Raw genomic sequence first — 20,530 nt, 5'->3', positions numbered from 1 at the left:
GTGATGCAATGAGAATGATATGAGAATCATTTGTCCCAGAGATCCAAGTAATAATGCTCTTATAGTATCGTTAGAGTATTTACTGGATTACATAATCTGTTCATCCCTGTTTATCTGGTGGTCTTCACATGAATGTAGCATGCTTCACATGTGAGCACCATGGTTTAAATCCAAGCAACACTTACTGCCCCTGAAAAAGAACCTGTATATTGTACTTAACAGTCAGACAAGTAAACACAAAGCCATAAAATGTACTATAAAGTAAATTATACCTCCAAAACCAGATGGATCATTCCACACTAGATCTTACGGATGGGCACCATTATGTTTCCTAAGGCACATTGTGGTGTAGTTAAGTGTGTGATGGGCACCAATGTCTCCACTGACTCCGGAGCCAAGCACACAAATGCTGTTAAACTCGGCACTGGGCTGTGCCACATTTCTGAGATCAAAACACAGTCAGAAAAATACCACAGCCCTGCTACCAAACTTCTGAAGAAAACAGGGACAGCGAGACAATCTATATCATTCCTGAACAAAAAAAAAAAAAAAAAAAAACACACACAAAATGAATTTCCCCACAACTCAGCTCTTGTGAGCTCAGTCTTAATGCATTTTAACCTCTTAACCTGAACCTCTCCTCCACAGTCTGATTAATCGTGCTCGAACTAAAGTCACGTCTAAAGTTCACAGATCCAGCAGACCATTAGTAACTCTGTGGACTTTCAACAGAAAAAAAAAAAAAGACTTTTGGGCATTGAAAAATGAGCTATGATGGAATTAATGAGGTGGCTTAATCTGTAACCCACAGAAGATGAGATTCAAGATCATTCAAGCACTAAAATTATCTTGCACGTGATCACACTAAACTATGAACTTGGACTGAAGCTGACCAGAGACTGTTAATAACACACAATTAAATGGGAGAGCAGTGGGTTGATATTATGATATTATGGTTTACTGAAACTGAAAAGTGAGTTTTTCTGATGTTAAAGTCTCTACACATTAAACTGGGATACATAAGTAAGTACATGGGAAACACTGAGTCTAAATGCTGCATTATTGTCAATATTGGCTGGTTAGCATGAGGCTGTTGGGTTGCTACCTGATCTCATGATGAAAACAGTCCTTTGGGAACTTTTTCACGAGATGCGAATATGTACTAAAAAGTACATATCACTGCAGTTTCCAACAGAAATGAACACTTTTGTAATCGTTTTCGTACACAGTTATGATTACAGCTCCATATGTTTTGCTTTCCAGACATAACAAGCTTGCTCAGTAGCTTAGACAGCACGGGATTGGATTTAGGATGCAGAATTCTTGGGTACGAATCCCGTGAAAAACATGACTCATGATGAAAGGATTAAAAAATGAGAGATCAAAAAACATTCTTGCAATTGAATTTTTCAATTGTGCATTAGAGTTATAGCACCACTCAGTGGACATTTCCAGTCACAAATGCGGTGACACATACAAAACTAACTTTACATAAAACGTACCATATGTACGTTCATCTGTTCCAGGGAAAAGAAAACAAACACTTTTTTAGCACCACTAAATGAATGGAAATCACTTTTGACCTATAAGTGGCGCTGTTACTAAACTGATGTGGCGTGGTCAGTGTGAGGTGATAACAACACATACAAAGTTTGCTGTCAATATGTCAAAGCTTTACAGAGATACAGTGTCAGATGCAGTTTAGCATCATTCCAGGAAATTTGTTGATGCGTTAAATGATAACCGTTTCGTATATCGATACGAAATCCAAAACTTTTTGCCAGCATGGTCTGCAGAGTCAAATTTGGTGAAAATCGGACCAACAGTCTAGGAGAAGTTCAAAAAAGTAGGTTTTCACTAGAAATCAAAATAGCAGACAGGATGTTTGGCCGACTATGGCAAAAAAAAAAAAAAAAAAAAAATTGGTATATATGTTCTTGGCTTTACCCAAGGAATATTTTGAGACCAGTTTTTTTATAATAGGCCAATTTAATCAAATGTTATTAGCATTTTTGAAATTTCTTTATAACTTTTGTCCATAAGGTGGTGCTACCCCTAAACTTAGAGTACTGTCAAAGCATGGCAGACACATATACCAAGTTTTTGAGATTTTGTCGCATTTTACGGCAAAATTCAAAATAGCCGACACCCAAAATGGCTGACATTTGAAAACTCTGTATGGTTTGACTCAGCATGCTACACCTAAGCTAATGAGACAAGTTTTGTAATTTTTGGCCAAAGCAAAAATAGCCAAAATTTTTCATATTTCCTGATCACTAGGTGGTGCTGTGCCGAAACTGTGCAGGTAGCCTCAGGTCATGGTTCTTACAACACACGCCAAGTTTGGTCTCAATGCAGCAAACTGTTGCGGAGATATAACCTCACATCCATTTTTGCATGCTCTTCGTCAAATTCGCTCGTGTTTTATTCAAGAACGGTTTGACTAATCAACTACATAAAACGTACCAAATGGACGTTTATCTGTTCCAGGGGAAAGAAAACCAACACTTTTTTTAGCACCACTCAGTGGAGATCTCACATCAAATATGTCACGAAACATATGGCGGTATGGTATGTATTTTGCGCCTTTCGCAAAAAAGTTCCCACAGGTACGTTTTCATCACGAGATCAGGTTGCCGCTATATGGTTTGTCCCTACTAATAATGCAAAATATGATATTGATTAACTCTTTAACTTCTTTTAAACTCTACTTCTACAAAAAGATGAATAAAAATGCACATTGGGTGTATTTTGTCTTAATTTTTATTAGGTTAATAAAGATTATGTAAATTGAATCATTGTATATTCTATCATAATTACGAATGTATTCTGTACATGCAACTTAGATATTGTTTTCCATTTCCAATACAAATATTTTCATTCATTTTAACAAATTTACCCTTTAATACAGACCCTGCATCCATTGCATCCAACATTTGTATTGCGTCAACTCAGAAACTCAAGGGCTTAACGAAAATCCAGAGTAATTACGACTTTGCAGTGTCGTTCCTGTTTGTTCAACTTAATCAAATACAAACATAATCTTTCTGACATGACTTGAGTGGAAAAACACATTCTCATACTTGCTAACATTTACCATCATGCATCATATATCGGTCCTATATTGTCCCAAAATGGTTTAAAACAGTGTTGACCCCACGAGTAGAGGCAAAAAAGAAGAAAAGTGGGCAGAATGATTAGAAGCGCATGAGCTGATGCCAGTTAACTCATGCTTAATGCGTCAACCCGTCGGACAACCACCATCTGTCTGATTTAGCAAGAACTGACACCCACAAACATGCACACTTAGTCGAGTGCTATACTGTACAGAGACACGTGTCCCATGGATTTTGTTGATCAGGTTAGTCAACAACTGGACACTAATGTTGTGTAATGCTGGTTTATATAACCAAACAAACTGTAACCAACCCTTTCTAACGAAAAAATGACTCATTATTTTGTTTAGTCGGAAGACAGATCTATCCACCTTATTTTTCCTGTAAGACCAGGCGTTGCCAATTATAAATTTAATGTGTCTTGCTTCCGCTTCTTAGCTGTACAAAACAGCTTGTTTTGCTGCTTTATATTGCAAACTGATGTGTCTTACCATATTATTTTAATGTATTATCTTAACCCCTTAGCATTCCGACGTTCCAGCCATGGAACGTTTTGCATTGAGTTAAGTTTGACAGGAAATTCTGAACACAATGGTTTGAAGTGCAAACAAGTTTTACCATTTACTGCACTTCGTTATCCACTATCGTTATCCACTTCGTACCAGAAAGCAGCTTACTTCCCCATTGAAAAATAAGGTGGATTGATGAAAATAAAAATCAACAGGCTGCATTTAAATGTGCTTAAAGGGGATGTTTTTTGGAAGGAAGGAGACAGAAGTTGTTGCTTTGCATACTACATACTGTGCTAAGGTGCAATCAGGTGAAGGTTCAGGAGTTCAGGCTGTGTTCTTGCAGACTACGGAGTCTAAAAGGCACAGGCGCACACCACTGCTACCACCACAATGTTGCCAATGGTTGCAATGACGGCCACCCATAGCCAAATGGCATCGCTGGAGAATTTGCCCTCCTCTTCTTGCTCGGCTGGTCTGGAGAAGCTGGTGTTGATGTTGGAGGTGGAGGTCTGAAGGGACGTGTTGCCGTTGTATGGAGAATCCATGAAGGCCCCGCTGACTGCTTGAAAATGCTGTAAGAAAAGGACAAAAAGAAACTCTTTGTAATGAAGTAAAGATTCATGTAATTAGTCTTAGTCTGAAAGTGTTTAGACAAAAGTGGTGAGCTGAAAAAGAAAAAGCATTTTTCACATATAAAATACAATTTGCTGTATTATGCATGCCAGACAAGTAGTTGGCAATATTAAAAAAATCTTAATTTGTGTTCAGAATACAAATGAAGGTCTAACAGGTTTGGAATGACATGAAGGTGAGTAATTAATAACAGAATTTCCATTTTTGGGTGAACCAACCATTTAATAGTTAAGAGGTGTTTTGGATAACGTTCACAATAGCTTGACTTTCCTGCTCTGCACTGTTTCATGGTGGCACCTGGCTACAAAAACATATCTATTTATCATGTAATGTTCTGATGGCTCCCATCTGGCGAATGATGTCATCAGTCTGGAGGTGTACAGGTGCATTCTAGCTAACGATGATCATTGTGTTCTGTTTCTCTTCGTCACCTCATTGCTCCTCTATCTGCACAATGACAAGCTCCATTCATCAGATCCAGACACACTCATCATTCGTCATCTGACCTCAGAACAGCTGTTTGAAGGTTGGCGAAAAACCGCTTCATATGGTGTCAAAGGAAATCGCTTTGGTTAGTTGACTGCTTTAATGCCATGCCAGGCTATTTTCATGGTGAGTAACAAGTTGAAATAGTACAGAGGGTTTGCCTTTCCATCACGGTTTGGTCAGTTACCCAGATCCACAGCCATATTGGAGACACTGGGATGCATGGGCGACATTTGACTCTTGAGTCAGGGGGGGCAAGAAAAAAAAAATCAGATGTAAGCATTAAAACAGTGCCCTAGGGTATTGCAGCACATCAAAGCAGTCAATTAAAGCGCTGCACTTCAGCCCGGGCCGATGGGCCCTGACTGTTTTTTACACCCCAGGGCTACGGCTTCGGGCCAATTTTCACGTCATAGTTCAGACCCGGGCCGGCATCGGGCCTGTTTTAGGCTTCTCCTTATTTTCATAATTTAGACATCCATCAATTATGGTGAAGAAAAAAAATGCCGCGCTGGTGGAAACAACACGAAACTTCACTTTCGCTTTCACTTTTGAGACCGACTCAAGACACCGTTTAGTGTGCTTTAGCGCAGCTGAATCCACGTTCAAGCGCACACAATAGGCTAAAACTCGCCCCAAGCACCGGCAAAAATAAATAACAATGAATGTGTCGAGGAAAGAGTAAGGACATAAATGAATTATTTATTAATTAATTTGTGTATTCTGAGTCAGTGTCGCAAAGATCCTGACTCGCAATCTCCTTTTTGGACGCGCCTTTAGAGAGAAATTCATCTTTATGGATTACATGAAAGAGTTTGTGCTTTTGATTTGTTTTATTTCGTTAAGTAATAATTTAAAGCTTTCTATAAATGTATTTATTATGTCTGTGAGGCATGCATTTCGCTTCATTTTGTTAAGCACTCCTGTTCAAGAACCAGACGGCAGAAAGCACATAATTTTTGTTTTCCTTGTTTTATAAAAATGCTGTAACGTTTTTTTCGAAGTATTACTCGTACTTTGTGAGCAAAAATGACGGATAATTTTAAATTGCTTTCAATGAAAAAAATGCAATGATCGCGCTGGTGCCTCGATGTCCTGCAAGCTTTAGCTTCCACTTTCTGCACAAACTATGCGCATATAGCGCACATGTATCTGTAACGTTTAAACTACCATTGTTTTATACTTGAACTGTTTTATATCTATAGATTTCATTTTAGGCAATTGTGATGATTTGAGAAGGCAAACTGATCAAACAGACTATGATCAGTCTTCCGCTGGGCGCTGTTCGGTAAATATATATATATTTAGCGAATAAAAAATGCTCCAAGCGTTTTTCTAAATTAGCTGAATAAAAAACGAAACTAAATATAAACATTTTGCCATTACATACAAAACTGAACTATTTTATAGCTGAAACAGTAAGTTGTTTTGGGAGAAGGGGAAAATATATTTTTATCCAGTCTATTGCTTCACCATTATTTCGAGAATAAACCCAGCGTAAATATGCAAATGTCACTCCCAAAACATATCAGCTTGCATGTGCCGAAAAACGAAAGTTTCATACAAATTCTAAATGGATTATAGCCTGGAAAGTGCAAAGCACGCTCCCCTTATTATCACTAAAATTTCATAGAGATCTAACAAAATTCCGTTATAATTAATAAAGCTCTCTAAACTACACAATTAATATTTTATTTACATCGCGTCTACACTCAAGATGATTCACGAGCGCACAAAACGGCACTTAATAAAAACCGATCAGGCGCTTTCAGCAGTGAGTGAATTCTGACAAGACTGTTCGGAAACAACAGATATGTCTGTGATTGGCTACATTGCTCAACGCTGCAAAAACACGTTGGATAGTTTGCCAGATCTTCAATTGCTTTGCTTTCGTTTAGCACCGTCTAGTTCCCAAGTACAACCGAGCCTAAGCTTGGCTAAAGCAGTTGCAGCGGGGCTGTCGAGGATTCCATGACTGCCCCCCCTTGCCCCCCCCTAATGTCGCCCATGCTGGGATGTTATGTACTACTGAATACTTTGTTCTGCTAATTTATGCTGTCTAAACCACAGAATCAAATGTGTGGAAGCTGTTAAAGGAACCGTATGTAGGATTGTGGCCAAAACTGGTACTGCAATCACTTTGAAAATACTGTAGAACGGTGTATCCCCTCCCTCTCCCCCCTGACTCCAGGTTGCCAGCTAAGCTGCAGGATCCAGCAGGAACGTAGGCTGCTACAAGGAGATTCCAATGGCAAGTGACGAGTCCTACACAGTATTTTTTTTTCTTCTGTTGCTTCACGAGAGATGTTTTGCGAAGTAATTATGTATCACAAAAATTTACTAATGGCGATTAGCCAAATATTTCGTAAAGATGTACAGTACTGTAACACCGTGTCTACACCGGACGCGAGTGGCGCGGCGCGATGCGACAAAATACAATAGAACCTATTATGCTGTCTGCACTGGATGCAGCGCGACACGGCAAATCCCCGACAGTAATCTGCTGCCGCGTTCTATTTATGACGTGCTCACACAAATTTTAAATGATTTGCAACGGTCGCTTTGTCGCGTCCAATGTAGACAGACTTTAGCTGTTGCGGCGCATCCGGTGTAGACACGGTGTAATACCACATTTCAGTCGGAACATAGATTGTTTTCATACCCTGCTAGTGGTGCGATATAAAGCTTTTTATGAACGCATTTAGCACGGGTGACAGTGGAAAATCCACTGTGTACGGAAGCAAAGTTAGCCAAACATAGATGAATCTTACCTGTCCAGGAGAAAATTAGCAACGTTGCAGTCTGTCTTCAAATTCTTCTCCGTTTTCAGCCGTCTTTATCTTTCAAAGGCTAATCCTATACTAATCCTTGTTTTATTTCGGACTTTGTCACGACGTATTTTGGATTCATAACGAGGTCTTTTAGGTTTCGTAACGTTATACATGTTTTATCCGACACATAGCTGCAGCTGGAACAGAGCTGGCAACCCGGATGACGAAACTCTACTGACTTCGTGATTAGTAGATAGCTGGAGGGTGGAGCCTCAGACCAAAACACAAAATGACAACAATAACATCAGTTGTGGGCTGCAACTTTCACTTTTAAATGACAATATCCTGGCCGGACCACTGTTGTCAGTGATATAAGTATTTGAAATGAACATGATTTCTTAATGTCTAGTGACATGTCAGGGCCATTCTATGATTAACTAAAATAAATTTCTTACATACAGTTCCTTTAAATTATATAGAGAAGAACTTAGTAAGCAGGAAAGGGCGCAATATTTTGACAAACTGTTAATAGGTGGAAAGGAACGTACAAGCAGTGTTAATTAAGATACTAGCTTAATATTTCACCTACCAGACCGTACCAGTCATAGCAAATAGTCCATGTAAAATTAGTGGTTCAATGTAATTTTATGAAGCTATGAGAATACTTTCTGTGTAAAAAGAAAACAAAAACAACTTTATTCAACAATTTAGTCTCTTCCATGTCACTCTTTGCATGTTCATGAGAGTACCACGACGCATGCAACACTGAACGAAGGTCTTATAAGTATTGGAACGACCAGAGTTATTAAGTAATTAATCACAAAAAAAAATCATTTTTGGGTGGAGAAGCCCTGCATCCATCACTGGAGAAAGACTGGCATCTTCACTAGAAGATGCATGCTTTGAAATTTTTATTAACCAAGGTCCAAAAAAACAAGTATGCACGGTTTTCACAGTATCATCTACTGTATAACATGCATGTACAAAATAGATTAATGTTAATTTAAAACTGACAGAAATTTCAGATCTGCTCCATGTGGATAAAGCATGAGTCTGCCTCATGAGAGTAAAATCTATTTTACTCTTAATTCAAATTAATGATGTGTCACATTGAAACTAATTTCAAGTGATGTATAGTTTTCCGTCATTATCTTTAAGATTACTGAATATGGCTCATTAGCTACATACTGCGAACCAAGTCTTAATATGATTAGATTAGGAGCCAAAAAAGATGTTCAAAATTCGATATAGGTCAATAGAATATTATATGCATTAGATATATTGATATATTAATACTACAGCACATACTGTTAGTCCACACATACACACACAGACACAGAAAACACATTTGCCTACTAGTAGTCAGCGACTAGTGTTGTTTGTCACAGTTAAAGGCTGTTATCAGCTGTGATTCACTAATGAGGCATTGTCTCCATGTAAACAGGCGTTTGTTCAGTGCAGCAGCTGACAGATTTGTTCAGATTTCAGGATGAACAGCTGTACATGCTGTAAAGCCTCCATCATATAAACCCTGTGTCACACTTCAGAAACATATCGGCTTCCCACAGAGTTCACCAGAGGAAACGCACACATCATTAACCCACCGCCCTTCACAACATAAGCCACAAAAAAATACAGCATTTTAACCATGCAGTCCCTGGTATCCTTGAGCTGCTTGAGTTTACAGTAAAGATTTCAACTAAACCAAACCAAACTTAAATGCTAGGTGCAATACAGAGTGATCCAGAAATTTAAGTTTAAATTTAATTTCATTTAAAAATGGTAAATAAAAACTTTTTTAAGTTTTTTTATTTGTCAATTTTTTTTTAATTAGGTTTTTTGTCTAGTTTATCATTTATTAATAAATTAATTTATGCGTAACCTAATAAAAAAATGGTTATTTGAAAATGTATTATCATTAGTAGTAGTAGTAGTTATGGAAGCCCGTTTCCGCCACTGAATAAAACATTTAAAAAGTAATTGCAACTTTTTATCTCACAATTCTGACTTTTTTTTCTCGTAATTGCAAGTTTACATCTCGCATTTCTGACTTTTTTCTCAGAATTGCTTCACATAAACTCGCAATTTTGACTTTTTCTCTCAGAACTGTGAGATATAAATGCACAATTGTGAGTTATAAAGTCAGAATTGCGGGATATAAACTCACAATTGAGAAATAAAGTCAGAATTGCGCGATATAAACTCACAATTCTGACTTTGTATCTCGAAATATCTGACTTTTTTTCTCGTAATTGCAACTTTGTATCTTGCAATTCTGACTTTTTTCTCGCAATTTCTGACTTTTTTTCTCGCAATTGCGACTTTGTATCTCGCAATTCTGACTTTTTTTTTCTTGTAATTGCAAGTTTACATCTCGCAATTCTGACTTTTTTCTCAGAATTGCTTTATATAAACTCGCAAATTTGACTTTTTTTCTCAGAACTGTGAGATATAAATGCACAATTGTGAGTTATAAAGTCAGAATTGCTATGGTATAAAGTCAGAATTGCGGGATATAAACTCACAATTGTGAGAAATAAAGTCAGAATTGTGCGATATAAACTCACAATTCTGACTATTTTCTCACAATTGTGACTTTGTATCTCGCAATATCTGACTTTTTTTCTCGCAATTTCTGACTTTTTTTCTTGCAATTGCGACTTCGTATCTCACAATTCTGACTTTTTTTCGCGTAATTGCAACTTTGTATCTCGCAATATCTGATTTTTTTTTTCTTGTAATTGCAAGTTTACATCTCGCAATTCTGACTTTTTTCTCAGAATTGCTTTATATAAACTCGCAAATTTGACTTTTTTTCTCAGAACTGTGAGATATAAATGCACAATTGTGAGTTATAAAGTCAGAATTGCTATGGTATAAAGTCAGAATTGCGGGATATAAACTCACAATTGTGAGAAATAAAGTCAGAATTGTGCAATATAAACTCACAATTCTGACTATTTTCTCACAATTGTGACTTTGTATCTCGCAATATCTGACTTTTTTTCTCGCAATTTCTGACTTTTTTTCTTGCAATTGCGACTTCGTATCTCACAATTCTGACTTTTTTTCGCGTAATTGCAACTTTGTATCTCGCAATATCTGATTTTTTTTCTTTCAATTGCAACTTTGTATCTTGCAATTCTGACTTTTTTCTCACAATTTCTGACTTTGTATCTTGCAATTTCTGACTTTTTTTCGTGCAATTGCGACTTCGTATCTTACAATTCTGACTTTTTTTCGCGTAATTGCAACTTTGTATCTCGCAATATCTGATTTTTTTTCTTTCAATTGCAACTTTGTATCTTGCAATTCTGACTTTTTTCTCACAATTTCTGACTTTGTATCTTGCAATTTCTGACTTTTTTTCTCGCAATTGCAACTTTGTATCTTGCAATTCTGACTTTTTTCTCGCAATTTCTGACTTTGTATCTCACAATTCTGACTTTTTTTCTCAGAATTGTAAGATATAAACTCACACTTGCAAGAGTTTATATCTCACAATTTTGACTTAATAACTCGCAGTTGTGAGGTTATCACACAATTATGCCTTTTTTTCTCAGTTATAAAGTCAGAATTCTGAGATATAAACTTGCAATTCTTAAAAAATAGTCGCAATTGTGAGTTATAGAGTCAAAATTGTGTGATATAAACTCGAAATTGCAAAATATAAAGTCAGAATTCTGAGATATAAACTCGCAATTCTGTGAACATATCAGTATTTTTTGGTAAAATTTCAGTATCAGTATTTTTTTGTAAAAACAAAAAAAGATTGTATCACGCAGTTCTGAGAGAAAAAGTATCCTTTTTTTTAAATTTTGTATTCAGTGGCTGAAACGGGCTTCCATAAGTAGTAGTAGTAGTAGTAGTAATGTTAAGAGTAAATGTTTCTAACAACAAAGGCTTAATCATAAGGCTTAACCATAAATTATACATCTACTTAAATGAATTTAAATGTCAAATTTAATGCAATTTTTTTTTGTCACAACCTATTAATTATTATTTATTTAATTAATTATTACTAATTAAATTTGTTTAATTAATTATTATTTAATTACTTTAATTTTAAAGGTAACATGCTGCTTAAAATCTGAATAACTTTTCTACAATTTAAAATTAAATTTGATTTACTCAGAGAACCCAAAAACAAGCCATTGATATTCAACTGATTAACCACAATCCAGCTATCAAACCACATTTACCATTCACAAAAGCTTTATATTAGAAGCAGAAGCAGAAAGGTCATGAGAGTAACATATGTATGGCTGCATGAATGTGTAAATATCACAAGCAAAAAGACACATACAATTCCTATCAGAACAGTTTAGGAACTATACATGTTAGATGAAAAGATGGAGAGACAGTAGAAACAAAAAAGACAATCAGCAGTTAATTTAAGTTAAAGGGGAAGAGGAAAAGAAACAAATGTAGAGAAAGTCAAATGAGTACCTCTAGGTTTCTGCTTCCGAGTTGACTGGTGGATAAAGTGTTTATAAGATTCCCGTCGCTCATACTCTACGGCAACTGTACACGGATTCACACGTTTGTTAATGTGTGTGTGTGTTAGAGAGAGAGTAATCTTTCTGCTGGATTATTGTCAGTCTCTAATCCAGCAAAATCAGACCAATCTCACTTTATTCAGATACTGCAAACTGCCAAATATCTCTTCTGCTGTCCATCTGTCCATCAGTCCTCCTGTTTTTTCCATGCATCTGTGTGTGTTCGTAGGCATGGGCAATGCATTCATGTGTGTTTTAATCTAAACGAAAACATTAAGCCTTGGAAATGCTTCATCAGATTGGGTCTTTCAAACATGCAAACCAGGATCATGGATAATGACCAGAGCATCTGGTCATGATCTACTGTGTGGCAAAGACAACTTCCAACTGTAGGCCTAATATTATGTGCAAACTGCACAGTCACGGTGTAAAAAAATCGACCTAATTCAATCTAAAAAGCTGCTGCCTTAAATGTTTAATGCATTTGAGAAGCTCATCAGATGTCATCCATCTTTTTAATCCAGTCTGTGGCACAACCAGAGTATTTTCCATTAAGAGCACAAATGCATTCAGATTGCAAGAGGGAATAAACTAAACATGAAAAATCAATCCATCTTCAGCTGTTCTGTCATTCATATTACAGAAAATATTAGTGAATCGTGTTATTCTGAGCTGCACAGACATTTGACTGATGACAAATGTGGTGCACATGCACACACACAAACATAACAAACACCTGCAGAATTAAGCGTAAGTACATTGCATTAGTATTCATACCCTTAACTCAGTACTTAGCTGAAGCACCTTTAAAGTCTTTTTGGGTAAGATGCAACAAGATTTGCACATCAACATTTGGCAATTATCTGCCATTCTTCGCCTCACCTCTTTACCTCTCAAGCTTTGTCAGCTTGGATGGGGTCTGGCAGACATTTTCAGGTTTCTCCAGAAATGCATGATTGGGTTCAAGCCCAGGCTCTGGATGGGCCACTCAAAGACATTCACAGAGTCGTCTAATAGCCACTCGTGCTTTGTGCTTAGGGTCATTGTCCTGTTGGAAGGTAAACCTTTTGCCAAGTCTGAGGTTCTGAATGCTCTGGACTGGGGTTTCATTAAGGTTTTCTCAATATTTTGGTGCATTGAGCTTTTCTTCTACTCTGACGAGTCCTTTATTCCCTGCCACTGAAAAACAGCCCACAGCATGAGGCTGCCACCACCACACTTTACTTTTGAGATGGTACTCTGTAGGTGATGAGCAGAGCTGGTTTCCTTCAAACATGATGCTTGGAATTGAGGCTCATCAGACCAGAGAATCTTGTTTCTCACAATCCGGGGGTCTTTTAGGGGCTTTTTTTTTTTTGTAAATTCCAAGTGTGTGCCTTCATTGAGGAGAGAATTAAGTCTTGCCACATCCCCATAAAGCCCAGATTGGTGAAATGTTGCAGTGATGTTTGTCCTTCTGTAAGTTCTCCTATCTCCATATATGATCATGGAGCTCAACTAGAGTGACCATCAGGTTCTTGGTCACCAGTCTAACTAAAGCCCTTCTCCATTAATTGCTCAGTTTGGCCAGGAGGCCAGCTCTATGAAGAGTCCTTGTTGTTTCAAACTTCTTCCATTGAGGGTAATGTAGACTACAATCTTCTGTGAATCTTCAATGCAGCAGAATTTTTTCTGAGCTCTTTCCCAGATGTGTGGTTTGATGCAATCCTGTCTCTGAGCTCTACATACAGTTTTTCTGGACAGGTTAACTCTACTCGAAGTGTAGTAACATCTGAGCTAAATTTCAACTGTCCCAGATAAGGGTATGAATACTTATGCATCATTTAAGTTTTTTTATTTTTAATACATTTGCAAAGATGTTAAAACCCAGTTTTTGCTTTTGATGTGGTGTATGGAGTAAAGATTGATGTGGGGAAAAAAGTCATTTAAAGCAGTTTAACATAAGGCAGCAATGTAACAAAATGTGAAAAAAATGAACAAGACACTGCAGATGAGTTTGTTTCTTCATTAGGTTTGGAGAAATGTAGCATAACGTCACTTGCTCACCAATTGATCCTTTGCAGGGAATCGGTACCGTCAGAATCAGTCCAAACAGCTGATGAAAACATCACTATAATCCACAAGTAATCCACATTCCAGTCTATCAGTTAACGTTTTGTGAAGCCAAAAGCTGCATGTTTGCAAGAAACAAATTCATCAAGACATTTTAATCTTAAACCATGACTTCTGGTTGAAACATGAGTCCATAATAATGGTTCCTCCAGTAAAAAAGTCCATCTCCAGCTGTCCTTTCACGTCAAAACGTGTTTTGAATTGTAAACAGTGCTAGATCTGTGCATATTTCTCTCCTGATTCAGACTGGATGATGGTTTTATTCTAGAAAGCAATATTATGAATAGAGGACTCTTTTAACAGTTTAATGTTAAAATGTCTTAATGATGGATTTGTTTCTTACAAACACAAAAGTAGATTATTGTGGATTATTGTGATGTGTTTATCAGCTCGTTCTGATGGCACCCATTTGCTGCAGAGGATATGTTGGTGAGCAAGTGAGGGAATGCAACATTTCTCCAAATCCGATGAAAAAAACTTTAATTTTTTTTTTTGTAAAATATTCCTGACAATTTTCTCTCTTATTTCTGTGACAACTCACTTTCAGTAACATTTCTGTCAGGTTTCGAACACCTTCTTTCTATACACATTTTATAGCCTGTTAAAATCCTGGTCAAAAGATTAATACTGTAACAAATGTATTTTCTCATTGTTAATGTCAGTTAATTAATGTTAACCGACCTTATTTTAAAGTCTTCAAATATAAAGATTAATTGATATTATAAATACCAAAAATGCCTTATGAACTTATAAACTTTTGGTTAAGTTTTTGCATCATATTTTTTAGTTTTTCATGAATTAGCATCAGAGACTGACACACACACTCTAAATACCCCATAATAAGCTAATAAAGTAATGAAATGTCAGTAAACAGAATGACACTCAGTGACATGTATTAGCATTATCCTCTCTGGATGAAAGCTGCTGCCTCACCTGTGCGGAATAAATCACCTGTCAGCCTGAGACAGACCCTAAACCCTTTCTACACTCTTCCCATCCGTCTCATTTGTCACTGAATAAAGCTGTTGTGAGTATGTGCGTCCTGCTGAGACTGGAGATGACTCTGCTTTTTACTGTCATTTCCTGACAGAGATTTCGATAGAAGAGTTTTCTTGAGAAACTCTAAAATGCCTTTCATGTAAACTTGAAGGAGTGCGACTTCCCAAGAGCTGAGCAATGTTCAAGGCCTTGAACCGTACATTAAATATAAATAGAAAACACTGCTCTATAGCTTCACTCTCGATTCAAGAAATCCCTAACCTCAAATTACCTGCTCACTGAGACTGTTGACTGTCGACTGTCAACTCTTAAACTGTGAATGCGCCTCCAAAAAAATGCTTTGGTAACACATGTAAAATATTAATAAGGGACATTAAATATCGAGAAGAGTTGAAATTATTTATTATGTTTGGAGAAACAGACCACATCTGTCAAACTCAGTTTACCGTCATTATACAAAAATAACGGACCAATCAGAATCAAGTATTCTGGAGAGTCATGCAATAAAATCTAATTAAGGTTTTTATAAGTGTTACCAATGTTTCATGCCTACAGCAACTGTTTTACACATTTGAGCTCTATATCATTAAACATTATAAATGAGCACACATGGGTGTCCATGGTCACATATTTCCATCTGTGATCAGAGCTGCATGAGTTTAGGAACAGATGCGACCGGTGGCCAATTTACAATTCTAATTAGCATTCTGTCACTTGATAATAAAGTGTCCAAAAAAACAGGTTGATTAATTAGCCATCATCACCAGATGCTTCACAATAAGACACTCGTTGAGAGTTTTCAGCTGTACTTCGCTACTACGAAAATAAAAGTGTACATTTTTTTTTTATTTACAGGAAATTTATATTAATTATTACTGCCCCTGTAAAATAGCAATAATTTGTCCTGTTTTAGAAGGGATCTAAAATATGCTCACACAGAATGAGTTATTACATGCTTAATAGATTCTCTGCAGTGAATGGGTGCTGTCAGAATGAAAAAAAGCTGATAAAAACATGACAATAATCCACAAGTAATCCACACAACTCCAGTCTTCCTCCAGTGAAAGAGTCCATCTCCTGTTGTCTTCTCATGTCAAATTCCACACACATATTTGTTTAAAACTATTTTGGATTGTAAACAGTGCTTGATCTGTGCAGATTTCTCACCTGATTCAGACCAGCAACTGTTTAAAATGTTAAAAGTCTATAATGATGGGTTTATTTCTTACAAGTACACACATTTTCACTTCTCAAGATGTGAATTGATTTACTGGAGTCATGTGGATTACTGTGATGTTTTTTATCAGCTGTTGGGACTCTTACTCTGACGGCACCCATTCACTGCAGAGGATCCACTAGTGGCCAAGTGATGTAATGCTACATTTCTCCAAATGTGATGAAGAAACAAACTCTCTTAAATGGCCTTATTTTTTACCTTTCTTTCTTTTCTTTTCTTTTCTTTTCTTTTTTTTTTTTTTTTTTTTTTTTTTACATTATCATTAAATGTTTTTAAATCTAACATTTAATGATCATCTAACATTTTAATTGCACTGTTACAAAAAGTTTGGAAGTGTTTCTTTGCTAAATCATGAACTAGAGTCTAAAGTTTACATACACCTTACAGAATCTGCAAAATGTTCATTATTTTACCAAAATAAGAGAGATCTTGCAAAATGCATGTTTGTTTGTTTAGTGATAGTTGTTCATGAGTCCCAACAGTTAAACTGCCTGCTGTTCTTCAGAAAAATCCTTTAAGTCCCACAAATTCTTTCAGCATTTTTGTGTGTTTGAACCTTTTCCAACAATGACTGTATGATTTTGAGATCCAGAAAACACGATTCATTAAGAGCCAGGGGGTGAAAATGTTTTGAATTTGAAAAATAAGGGTAAATTTAACTTATTTTGTCTTCTGGGAAACAAGTAAGTATCTTCTGTAGCTTCTGAAGGGCAGTACTAAATTAAAAAATATGATATTTAGGCAAAATAATAATCTTCATTCTGTTCAAAAGTTTACACCCCCAGCTCTTAATGTATGTCTTCTCGTTCTGGAGCATCAGTGAGTGTTTGAACCTTTTTTATTAGTTGCATAACTGAGTCCCTCAGTTGTCCTCAGTGTGAAAATATGGATCTCAAAATCATAGAGTGAGATAATTTGTACGACTTGAAGATTTTTTTCTGAAGAACAGCGGGCAGTTTAACTGTTCTGGACATTACTAAATAAAAAATAACATGCATTTTGTATGATCCCTCTTATTTTGGTAAAATAACATTTTGCATATTCTGCAAGGTGTATGTAAACTTTTGAAAAAAAAAAGCCTTTTAACTTTCACTTGGAATATGGTGTTAAGTGTTATAAAAACACTCTACTCGAACATCAGCTACCAGAAGTTGCTGCATTAATAAAAACCCATTATAACCAAGTAAGTCCTGTTGCAATACATTAATCTATGGCGGTCTTTCAGTCCTCTAATTAGCCTCAATTATGAGTATTAAAGCATAAATTGATAATAAAATGACGCTCTAAGTCCTACCTGCGCTGCCATCAGAGATAACTCCATCCTCGTCTGCTCCTGTCCGCGGATGTTGGGATGATGAGATGAACTCTCCTCCTCTCGTGGGGTCTCACTGTCGCGGCTGTACGCGCGTGGCTGCCTGCGCGGCGCGCACTTCTGCTGCTGAATTCAGCTGCAGGCGTGCACGTGCACGCCATCCTTACGGAATTATTTATACTTTTTCTTTGACACTAACACATTGACACTTGAACTACTACCTCTTTTAAACTTTTTAAAATTATTGTTGGAGCTAGTTTCATTGATGAAACCAAATTACATTTTGTTACATTTCCTGATAATTATGCTGATGTACATAAACGATAAAAAAAAAACATTATAATTGTAGTCTAAACATTTTTCAATTTAAGAATCACCATATGACAAATAATACATAAAATACATAGATACAAAAACTTGCATTCCATCATATTATATATATATATATATATATATCATATGGCTTTGCGTTCTTGTTTTGCGGTCATTCATTAGCATTACTGATATTTGGGCAACTTTCAGAGCTTCTTCACCTGTTCCCTTAACCGCAAGCACATTTGTTGTGGACTAACGTGATGGTGGAAACTGATTGGCTTGCTTGAATTGAAGTTGACATTTCTATTGAATTATTCATCATTGTGAATGCCCTATTTTCCTTTTAAGGGCCAGAATGTCATATTACAAATTCTTGAAGACTTATTGAATACATATAATTTCCAAATCTTTTAAACAACCTTCACCAAATAGATATTCAAAATTCACTTTTAGGAGTTACCTGCTGTAATAAAGCATTTAATGGTATGACAGAAAAATAGAAATACTTTGAGGGACATAATACTATTAGGAAAAATTATGTAAGCTGTGCAGTGATGCTTATATTTTACGAAATAAAGCATCTTCTGGGCTAGAAGGAACTGTCTTTTTGAGGCAATCTGTCATTCACAGACGTCTTATTCCTCCAGGCCTGAAATAACTTCAAACTGTTAAATATTATTAACCTTCTGGCTAAGGCTATTTTTACACATTTGCTTTATTAAGTGATAACAAAAGCTGAGGAGCTGCTTGAGGCTGATGGGAGCAGATGCCTCATGCGGACACACAATGAGTGCTAAAACGCAGTGAACAGAGAAAAACTCCCATCTCTCGCCCCAAAGTATTGTAAAAAAGAGAGCCTATGTCATTTGAACAAAAACTTTAGACTTCTGTCACACTATATTGGTTAACTTAATGGCTTAAGCACTAGAGGGCTGTAACTTGATACAGTACAGTGCCTGTGAACTAATGCATTCTGGATAAATGATAGGCAAGCAATGGTGAGTTAAAAATCTCTGTCCTTAATCATGTTAAACAAAATCACACAATACAACACATTCTGCATTATATAATGTTACAGTGCAAGGCAAGGTAGATTTTGTTTCAACTGCTGCAGAATTAAGCCAAAGTGTTTGTTTTTCTCTTGTGTCCTCATACATACTTGTCTCATAGTGCTGGTCTCCTGTACTGTGCTTTACCTTAGTGTTCATTCAGATGTCATTTCATGTCACACAGTTTTATTCTCCCACTCACCAGTTTTGGTTTTAAACTGGACTGCAGAGCGGACAGTACAGCAGTCGCTTCAGGCACTGGTGTGTGCTCTGATCACGCATGAGGAGACCGGATGTGATGTGCGCATGTGTGTGTGTATGTGTATGTGTGACAGAGATAATAAAAAAGGAAGAGCATTTTTAAGGATGTGTCTTTATATGTGTGTATAGCTGCTTATAATCTCAGTGGTTCAAGTCTCTGCCAATCTGCTGAGATTCTCCAGCCAACAACTTGAGGGCTTTTCACATTTGAAATAATTAACCCTGGGTCATTCTACACCGCATCCCTGCTGAGAAAAATAAATAAATAAATAAAAAACAGGAACCATCACAGAAATTCTAATGGTTTCCACTACAAATACCATTACAAATCATCAACTATTAATCATTAAAACCATTAAAATGTTGGGACATATTTATTTGGTTTTAAGGGGGTCATCAAATGCAAAACTCACTTTTACATGTTGTTTGAACATAAACGTGTGGCAGTGTGTGTACACATCCACCCTATACTGATAAAAATCCACTCAATGGTATTTTTTTAATCCCTATAAATTATATCCCATTTTTCAAATTAAGCCATTCTCAGCTTTTTGGCACTTCTGTGATGTCACAGAGACCAAGGCTGCTCCCACGATAGCTGACATTTCAAATGCCATTGTTTTGACGCCAGCAGGGACATAGACAAGAATGGCTCCTAAGCGATTGAGGTGTTTTGCTGTTGGATATAATAATGATCATAGCTGTCTTCATTTACTCCCGACATCTGAGCCACTGAAGATGCAGAGGATTAACGTCACATTAGTTTTTGAAGGTGATGTGCCTTCGATCTACCTAAATGCGTCTATGTTTGATTGAATTAAATTAATTGAATTGTAGTGGTAGTAATAGAATATGTTTGCAGTCATAACGATGACAGTAGCGCACATAAAATAGTATCTGTTTTGTGCTCCAGTGCGGTTCGTACTGCATGCGTACCACACTCAAGCCCAACCGAACTGACCCACCTCTTCCGACCGGGTCAGAGACGGCTAAACGAACCACCCATGAGCACGGCATGGAGCGCTCACACTAGTCAAACAAACCGGTTCAAAATGCCTAGTGTGAGTACACCCTTAAAAATGTGCTAGGTAGCAAGTTTCGTGGCTAAATGTGGCAAAGGTAAACAGTCTGCTCATCACCCCACAGAAGAGAGGGGTGGGGTGAGCAGAGCTCATTAGCATTTAAAGAGGCATGCAACAAAATGGGTTGCTGTGAATAGAGCTGATTT

The 20,530-nt window shown here is 36.8% G+C and overlaps 1 protein-coding gene across 1 annotated transcript; it reads right to left on the bottom strand.

Annotated features, from left to right (window-relative positions):
• Positions 1-596: 596 nt before the first annotated feature.
• Positions 597-20,319, bottom strand: LOC141346214 (uncharacterized protein C14orf132). Its single transcript, XM_073851119.1, has 3 exons — positions 20,239-20,319; positions 17,660-17,803; positions 597-4,200 (listed from the first exon to the last, which is right to left on the bottom strand). Exons 1-3 carry the CDS (start codon positions 20,317-20,319, stop codon positions 3,982-3,984), a joined length of 444 nt encoding a protein of 147 aa, XP_073707220.1. The 3' UTR covers positions 597-3,981.
• Between the last annotated feature and the right edge of the window lie 211 nt (positions 20,320-20,530).

The sequence above is a fragment of the Garra rufa genome, chromosome 11 (assembly GCF_049309525.1).
Source record: "Garra rufa chromosome 11, GarRuf1.0, whole genome shotgun sequence".
Taxonomy (NCBI): domain Eukaryota; kingdom Metazoa; phylum Chordata; class Actinopteri; order Cypriniformes; family Cyprinidae; genus Garra; species Garra rufa.
The sequence above is the reverse complement of the archived record's forward strand: the minus strand, read 5'-3'. Positions and strand labels throughout refer to the sequence as shown.

Excerpts from the sequence above, each read along its gene's own strand:
- LOC141346214 (XM_073851119.1), bottom strand. The coding sequence starts at position 20,319 with ATGCCGTGCTCATGGGTGGTTCGTTTAGCCGTCTCTGACCCGGTCGGA. Across the intron at positions 17,804-20,238 it reads TTCGGTTGGGCTTGAGTGTG|CAGCAGAAGTGCGCGCCGCG; the intron begins GTACGCATGCAG and ends AGCTGAATTCAG. Across the intron at positions 4,201-17,659 it reads TATCTCTGATGGCAGCGCAG|CATTTTCAAGCAGTCAGCGG; the intron begins GTAGGACTTAGA and ends CTTTTCTTACAG.